We start from the raw sequence: 8,902 nt of genomic DNA, 5'->3' as shown, positions 1-8,902 counted from the left end.
ACGCCTCATGGCAGCCGGGGAAGGAGGTGGAGAGGAGGAGAGCCGGGCGCCAGGATCCCCTGCTCCGACAGCCCCTCGGGAGAGGACTGTCCCACATCGTCCTGCTTGTTCTCACTTTTAAAAGCACGTGAACCTTCCCAGTGGCGAGAGAACGTCTGCTCAACAGCAGCAATGGGCTCTGGCGGCGGAGTGCAACGGAGAATGGTAGGAAGGCCCTGCGCCCCCTGGCAGGCCATAGCCCCTCTGTCTGATCGTACCGCCAAAAATCCACACTGACTCGATAAAGTAACGTTGTAGAGCTAAAGCTAGAGTGCCAGTCTTAATTTTAGTGCTACAGTTCAGCCTTGCAAAAGTCCATGCTATTCTGTTCTCTGTCCATTGTTTGGAAAGTAGTAATTTATATGTCATTTCACAGTCTAATTGCAGATAAAATTTGGGCAAACGCAGAACAGGATGTTTTATAGGCCTCCCAGAGTAATTATGCAGCTTTTTTTGGCTTGGCTGTGTGCCTGCATATGTTACAACAAACCTGCACAGTCCAGTTGTAGGAAAATCCTGCAGATCAGGACCCTGGGCATCTGCGAGCCCTCAGCTCCACAGCTCGCCTGGGGCCAGCAGGCAGTGTGCTTTTTCCCACAGAAATGTGAGAGCCAGGATCTGGATGAAAGGGCATCAAGATAGCCTACTGGGACTCTCAGTTGTCTCTGCAAATTGATTATTCTCACAGATTTTATAAGCTGTAATGAATGAGTAAATAGGATCACAAAGCTTAAGCTTGGACTTCCACTTAGTGATCAATCTGGACACTAAAAAGTATTCCCACAAACCTTTGAAGGGCATATGGGCTCTTGTTTTCAGAAAGAGTCGTCTGCTTTTGGGCAGACTTTCCTCCCTGATGTTGTAGCCCAGGGTGTTACAGCGGTTCTTCTTACAGCTGAGGCACAGCCCTTTGTTGAAAGTGTTGATGTCGTTGCACCAGTACGCTGTGCTTTGCTTGTCCTTGTGCAGCAGAGAGTCGATGAACAAATGAACTGACCTCTCATGGGCACATTTCACAGTTTGAGTGATGCCTGAAAAAATGCAACAACAAAATTTTACATGTCCTTGGTTTTTTTTTTTTACCATTTCAACTGCAGAGTAGTATTGTAGCCAACTATAAACTATAAACATGATATTGTTTCCCCCCACACACACCTACCCTTTGCATCATGGTTTTGCCTCAGAAGTTGTACATCATAGCAATTTTACTTTTAGGATCATTCAAAAATAGAATGGCTGAACTTCTATGATAATAAATAATTTTCTGCTTAAACTTCTCTAGCCCTGACTGTATCAGACTGTAAATATGAACTTTGATTTCAGTGTTATGGTTGTTTTTGTTAATAGAAAATACAACCTGAGTTGGTGCGCAGTCTTTCAGATCATGCCACATTAAAGACAGGAGTCTCATTTGGAATGGCTGAACACTCTTGGATTTGGATGCTTAGGCAGAAATACCATATTTTGTCCCTATTAGACTGACACACTCTTATGTTGAATTGAATTTTTGCTGCTTGGAAAAAAGGAGCAAAAATTATATTAAACTCAATAAAAATATTTCATAGGTCTGCCATTATGAGAAGTATATTATTAAAATGCTATCAAATTTCAGAAATTATTTTGTGCAAATAGGATGCTTTATGTCTCTATTGATAAGCTTTGAGCTGATGCTTGGTTTCATGTTTGTCATGATTTATCTTCTAACAAGTAATGCCCAGATTTAGGCATTGTATGAGGATAATTGAGAAATACTTCTGCAATGTCATGTGCTGGGTGAGCAGGGCTCTTTGGGGGTTTTCAGCCAACACTTCTGGTTGTCACTGCACATCAGGACCTTATTCAGTATCTTGCATCAGTTTCTCTATAGGTTTATGTTTAGGTACATTGATAACAAGCTTCTATAAATAAAAGCTAGCCTGGAACACTGGCACTCAGGTCCTGGAGAGAGCATTGTCTGTGCTGCTGAAGGACATGGAGTTGGGAAAAGGTGAGCTGTGGAGGTGAGTAGTACAGACCTGTGTTTTGTTTGATTTGAAATAATTAATGGCACACTAGACAAATCTGGCTTAATTAGAATAAATTGTCTCATCTCTCCTACTGCTGAAACAAATACCATTAAATTATTCAGAGATGCTTGACAGCAGGATGCTCATGGCCTCATTTTCAGGAGTGCTAGGCAGCTCAATTCCTTGCTGGTGTCAGTAAAACCAATATGAACTAAAGACATGTAAAAATCAGATAATTAATCTCCAAACAAGAAAATACCTTGCATATAAGGGTGATAATAATAATCCTTAGATGCTGTTTAAGACCACCACACAGACTCAGTACAGCTGCCCCAGTGCCTCCCACTCTGTGCCACTGGTTCTTACCAGCAATCCCCAGCTGTGCGATGTGGTTGTACACGTGCAGGATGTGACAGCCAGGCTGGAAGGTGCCTCCGTTGGGATAAAAGTCAAAATGAGCCACAGGCTGCTTGATGCCAACACTGAGGCCCATGTGCTGTTTGGTGAAGGTATGAATTGCATCCACAAAGTTTGCATCATCTGGAGATAAACGGTCTGTGGGTGACATTCCTTCAAACAGGGGACCAGCAGGGTCAAGGCCTGTAATAAATGTAAATAATTCCATTGTCATATCGTGTACAATGAATGTTCTACTTCTGTAAGTCTGGGATAAATGTCTGAAAACAGGCAGCACCTGGTGCTTTACAAGGTCTTTCTCTGATGGAAACAATAACAACACTTGTCCCACAGAGGGTTACACCTAAAGCAAACACAGGCACTGTAACAAACACTAACTGGGACCTGCGCAAGGACACAAGGACACAGCCCAGACAGACGTGTTTTTCAGAGACAAACTGTGCCTGCTGCCAGTGGCACTTGAGGGACCTTGACATAATTTTGTTCTTTCAAACTCCAGAGATTGTGTGTTTCAGAGGCCCTTTGGAAGACACCAGTCCCATAGCAAGATTGACTTTTAGCCCACATGTGGGACCTAAAACTTTATAAAGCTCGAATTACTGTTTAAAAGCCCTGTATGCCTGCTAGATTTTATTTATAATAATTCTTCAGCTTAAAAAATCTTCAAGGCAGATTTTTGCAGTATTCAGAGAAATAATACTCCACTTAAGGAGTCTTGCTGATTTTTGTTTTCTGGACTATTTTGCATTATGGTCTTCTCAGTTGGGAAGTGATTCAGGAACAGAACTTTGTGCTTAGTTTAAAGCTGCATTCAGCTTTGAGGACAAGCTTCTAAATTTGGTATTGTGAAATAATATAGTTGCATAGATATAACCAGACAAGACTAGTAACACAGGCAGCAGGTAAAATGTTTTCTCTGATAACTTAAATGTAGCTGATGTGGGTCTTGTGTAAAATGCACTTCTGTTTTCATTTTGTTTGGATTTTTTGAGCTGTCGCTGTGTATCGGATGAAGTACTGTATATAGTGTATCAATAATATTATAAATGTATTTTCATTGCACTCGTAATTAGTACAGTTAGAAACATTACAGAAGTCAATCAAGTGTTAGGGTTTCCTTTAAGCATTTACTAGGGGTACTCCAATGATATGCCTCTTGTAAAATGTAATCCAGAACTGTCATTTTTGCCACAGGAGAACTGTTTTGAATTCACTATATGGGCACTGTCTCACAATTTAAAGCTCAAGCATAGTCAGACAATTTCCTTAATATATTTTTTAAATTACTCACTAACAGTGAGCAGTATTTGAATGACTTTGGGTCGAGAAGTGGCCAAAGATCCAAGGTTAGTGGCTAACATTTAGTTTAAGGTGTTACTGGGAATGGATAAGAGATAAATTTAAGCAACCAGCAGCTTGAAGCTTTGCTTTATGATTTCTAGTCCCCATGCTTGTGTATTCTGTATGTCATAATTGGACTGAGGTGGGAAAGATCAAAGATAGAAATGCTATGAGACCTAATTTTCAAAAATATTTTCATTAAGCTTTTTAAATCGAATTTCTAAACCAATGAGATGAAACTTCTAAACTGTGCTGACTATTGCTATTCAACAGCTAATTGTTGATATGACATTGATATGTCAAATATCTTCATAACTTATTCGGTTGACTGTTACTTTTCTTAAAGGTATAAGTCTTTTACCTGTAATTCTTCCAATCTTTTTTGTACCGTTGATAAAACTTCCAGCAAATCCTGAAACATGAGCTCCCAGGCTGTATCCAATTAGATGAGCATTGCTTCTGGAAAATTGAACAGATTCCTGGAAGATAGTGGCAACTTGATTTAGATGAAGAAATGTGAAAAGTAAACAGTGAAATATCTATTACATGTTAGGAATACTGGGAATTATAACACAAGAAATTTGTATGTTGATGGTGGTCAAATGAGGTGCATGAATCATTCAGTAAATTCCTGTTGGAATGTTACTCCTTGATTCTTTTCCATGCAGCAGGAAAATGCCACACATTTGGGCACTGCCACTTATCTTCTATGCACAGGAAAACCATCAACACAGTGGAATTTTTCTTGTTGTTTGTTGTCAGTCGTTTGATGCAGATGTTCACTGCCTTTTGTTGGCAACATTTGGCTTTCCTGTGATTATAAAATGGATATCTGTTCTTTAACTTCAGGGTAAAATAATCCCCTATAAAAAGTGTCATTTTTTTTCCCTGAGATATCAGCACAAGCCAAACTAAGCCAAACTAAAGGGATCAAAATATTGATCAGACATGTTAAATGATACAGCAGTGATATTTCTTGTACAAAGATGTGGGTCTGATTCGTAATAAACCTATTGAAGCAGAATTGTCCTTCTTTCTACCTAATCAATGGTACATCTTAAGCATTTCACTTGAGCTTCAAGGCTCAAAGTTTATCTGATTTGTAAAGAAAAATGTGGCATATTTTGCTTGCAGTAAAGGCAAACCTCACTTTCAGTTTCTTTCTGGATGTTGCCTGTCCCAGTGGAGTGGCTGTGCAGTCTCAATACTATTTTCTTCTGAAGATGAGGTGAACTTGGCAGACTTCTTGTGAGAGAGACAGCTCTTAGAAATCACAAGATGTGACCAATTTTCTTGTCAGATGATACTGCAATGGATGCTGTTGAGGCTGTTACTGATCGTGCCCTATTATTGGAATAAGAGCACTAATATTTACTTATTGTTTGTTCTTTATTAAAATGTTGTGTGGCACTGCAGGTTTTGTTGCATCCATTGAGAATCTTTGAAAGAATTATCTGCCTGTAAGCAGACAGAAGCACAGCAGAAAGATAGGTGTGGAGTTGTGGAGTAGGAATTGGGAGTTGGAATGAAGGAGGTTTAACTGTTAAAGTCTGGAGGGGTGCTTCTCAATATGAGGAACATTTACTGGTTGGAGACACTCAATGCTGTGAAAATTTATGGTATATTTAAATTCTGGAACACATCACAGCACAAGAGTAACTACCTATAATACTGGAGCAAGGAGTAATTTATTCAAGCCTTGGTTTGTTTGTTGACACTAGGAAATCACAGAATGTCTATATTGTTGACAATGTGGTGTGTGCTCCTGGGAACTGATCAAAGTCCACCATTTGATTCATTCAATAATTAAACAGCTTCAAAAATTACTTTAGGCTCCAGCAAGTTAAACTGTACTTGACCAAGAGCTGAGGTTTCTTCTAATATCACAATGAAAAATAGTGACCCTGACTTTCCTGCCTCCTTTTGTGCCTTTTGTCCCTAACTGGGTGTGATATCTGACAGCTCCTTCTAGCCCTGCTATTCCTGCTTAGGCCTTTAATGATATTTGCTCCAAACCTTTCAGCCTTGCAGTAAATTTCTCTTCCACCTTAGGCCTCACCATATTTGAAGTAATGTACTCAAAAATTCATTGTCAGGTATAGAAGCATAATTTCATTTCAGATTAAGTAGCTTAATGTTAGAGATTGGTACAATAAGAGTTGCTTAGAGTTCCTGGTTTGTATGAGTGATTCTCATTCTACTGTTTGCTTTCTGCCTTTTCTTAAATTGTGCTGGAGCCCAGTGATCTCTGCAGACTCGGCTGCAGCCTTTTCAATCCAGCCATGGCCCTGCTCCCCATGTAGCAGGTGTTGATAAATAGTCACTGCATTAGTGTGGCTCTGTACTCACTGCTGCCTCCATGTCATCTGCTTTGTGAAGCATGTCTGTCCTCTTGAAAGGTCTCCCTTTACATTCTGGATCTCTAAGCCATTATTTTATCCTACTCTTTGGGAAACTGCAGCAAAAATCAGACACAGTGTTGGGATTGAATTCTGCATTAAAAGCAGAAGTTGAGCACAGATAACAAACTCATTTTCCTGTACTCACGTCTTGCAAATGATGATGTATGCCTGTTTTCTACATATGGAACAGTGTCAGCTGCCTACACAAATGGTAATGGAAAAGTCAAAGTAGCAGGAAACTATCTCACCTCTAAAGATATATAAAAATATTTTCATAAACAAGCTTTAACCTCCTGCGTGATGAGAGTTTCACAAAGTCATATGAAAGTTTATAAAAGAAAAATGTGCATTAAAGAAATGCGAGTGATGGAAAAGAAAGCATTAGCAAGCACAGTATTTCAGAAAGGTTGTGGAAGTATGAGAACAAAACATCTTTTCCAGAGAGACGTGTTGATGTGGCATTCTCACCTCCAGCCACTGCAGGAACTGCGCGATCTCGTGTCCTGTGGTGCGCGTGTTCCGTACAGCAATGGGATAGTGCTGGTGAGCCAGGGCCAGCCAGTCTGCAATGATCACATTCATTGGGTCATGGTGAGACTTCAGAGCTGCTGCCATTTTCCAAATCCAGCTTTCCAATATCCCATCCACCTGTTACGGTTGGAAAAAAACCCAAACAATAAGAAAAACATTGTTATGGGAAAGCAGTCTCTGCCAAATATTGGTTGTGAAAAACATGAAACAAAACCCCCAGTATGAACAGGGAGGGATTAATGCTGATAACTAGATGTTAGGGGCTCCAGCCTGCTTCAGTGCTGAGAATCTGTAGGTTTTGGTGGACTAAAAAAATAAGAGTAATAGAATAAGGGTATAATAGTGTGTGTTTTATAATAGGAACTCTTATAAGTGAAAATCATGTCCCCAAATACTTTAACTCATCCAGAGATAACTGGTTAAAAGACAGACAGAAATGCCCAGGAAATGTCTGATTTCATTCAAGAGCAGCTATCCCTGTAAGTATTAGCTAAGAAGATTGGAGAAGGGAAGCTGGAGGATTGCAGACCAGCAGGCATTTGTCATCTCTAGCCATTCCATTTGGAGAGCTGTTTGTTTTGAGTCATTCTTTTTTGAATACCTGGTTACAATTTTCTTGCATCAAAGCATGTTTCTGATTTTATGGACTAGAATTATTATTTAATCTATCAGATTTAATTGTTATTCTCATTGTATATATTTCCTCAATTGATAAAATAGCCTTATCTCTTCTAGTGTGTTACAATTTGGCAGTCTCAGGTCTGGGTTTCCACACACACGCCTCTAAGGGTCCAACACCTCTGCAAATTAAGTTAATGTGAATGATGAATTTCAATGGCAGCAGCTTCAGGCCCGCGGTTTGAGGAGGGTGTAGGTTTTGAACTAATTTTTTTTTGCAAGAGAGTTTAATTTTTTTTTACTAATGGAGTTAAATGTATCTCTCTCATTTGTTAAGGGAGTTACGTGCGTCACAGGGGATGTTCAGAGTTCCTCTGCATATTTGCAGATGTGCAAGAAAGATCCATTGTGCCACCTTATGTGATTCCATTGGTTCTATGAGAATTTAAGGATCTGTTAAAATTACTTTGTTTCTTATCCTGCCTTTTCTTTTGTTTCTTTTCCAACTGAGAAGCTGATGAATTGTCACTCTTACTATTGGCATGCTTTTGAGAAAGCTTTTTTTATGGTGAGTTGGTTTTTTACTGTTTAACTGGAAGCAGTTCAGTGATAATTGAAGTTGAAGGCTTTGCTTCCAACTGAAGGGGCTCATGGAGAAATTCTTTTTAAAGGTGTATCTGTGAGAAAGATGTGGGGATATTGTGGCCACTTTTCAAGAAGTCTGTAAATATCTGGCAGTGAACATATCAGAGAAATGAAACTGATGTTCTGCTCTCCAGGGCATAGCACATTAATTCAGCTACTTGTTCAAGCTCTGCTGGCTTTAAACCAGGGCTGAATTTAATCCTTGGCATGGGAGTCCATGTTAAAAATTGCGTGTAGACCATTCCTTCAGAATCTGTCAGGAATATGCACTTTGTATTTTTTCTAGGCATGATAGGTACCAGTGAAATCTATCATCTTTGTATCACAACCTTCCTTCTGAATTTGCTTCTGTAGCATAATGAGAAGGAAAGTATATCAAATCAGATGTAGCAAGAATTAAAAATAAAGTGTGAGTTCATACCGACCAGCCATGGACTATCATCACCAGAGGAAGAGAGGCATTGAAATGGCATTTGTCAAGAGTCTCCAGCTGATTAACAAAAATCTGGCAGCTGCCTCCAGCTCTGTCTGTATAGAGTCGAAATCTGGTTTTGAAGTTTTGCTGATCCTTCTTTCCTCTAGTGTGTTCACTCCGTGATCTCAGTGCCTCTGAAATGAAATTTGTAACAACAGTCATAATAGGAAGGAATTGAAAACCTGGAGCAGTTTACTAGTGCAACACAGTTTGTCAAACAGTAAATGGGTGAGCTTGGAACTCTTCCTGTATATAATTGTTGCTTGTTCCAGCAGGCCTAAGGTGTACATTTTGGGGGAAAAGAGTGATCTCTTTCAAAGTCTGAGATGGTCTGGATGTGCCTCTGAGTCCCTCTGAGTGAAAAAGAACAGTTACACAGGAATAGGGATCTGATTGCTACAGGCCTTTGTAAATGCACAAGGATGGTA

The 8,902-nt window shown here is 39.7% G+C and overlaps 1 protein-coding gene across 1 annotated transcript in view; it reads right to left on the bottom strand.

Annotated features, from left to right (window-relative positions):
• Positions 1–8,692, bottom strand: part of LIPC (lipase C, hepatic type) — a 14,646-nt gene extending 5,954 nt beyond the window's left edge. Inside the window, exons 1-5 of the mRNA XM_031055951.1 lie at positions 8,421–8,692; positions 6,674–6,853; positions 4,165–4,282; positions 2,412–2,645; positions 828–1,070 (exon numbers count right to left, since the gene is read on the bottom strand). Coding sequence (XP_030911811.1) covers positions 828–1,070; positions 2,412–2,645; positions 4,165–4,282; positions 6,674–6,853; positions 8,421–8,636 — 991 coding nt within the window. The 5' untranslated portion in view covers positions 8,637–8,692. The remainder of the gene's footprint in view (positions 1–827; positions 1,071–2,411; positions 2,646–4,164; positions 4,283–6,673; positions 6,854–8,420) is intronic.
• Positions 8,693–8,902: the final 210 nt, after the last annotated feature.

This window comes from Geospiza fortis, unplaced genomic scaffold (genome assembly GCF_000277835.1).
Source record: "Geospiza fortis unplaced genomic scaffold, GeoFor_1.0 scaffold171, whole genome shotgun sequence".
NCBI classification, from domain to species: Eukaryota; Metazoa; Chordata; class Aves; order Passeriformes; family Thraupidae; genus Geospiza; species Geospiza fortis.
The sequence above is the reverse complement of the archived record's forward strand: the minus strand, read 5'-3'. Positions and strand labels throughout refer to the sequence as shown.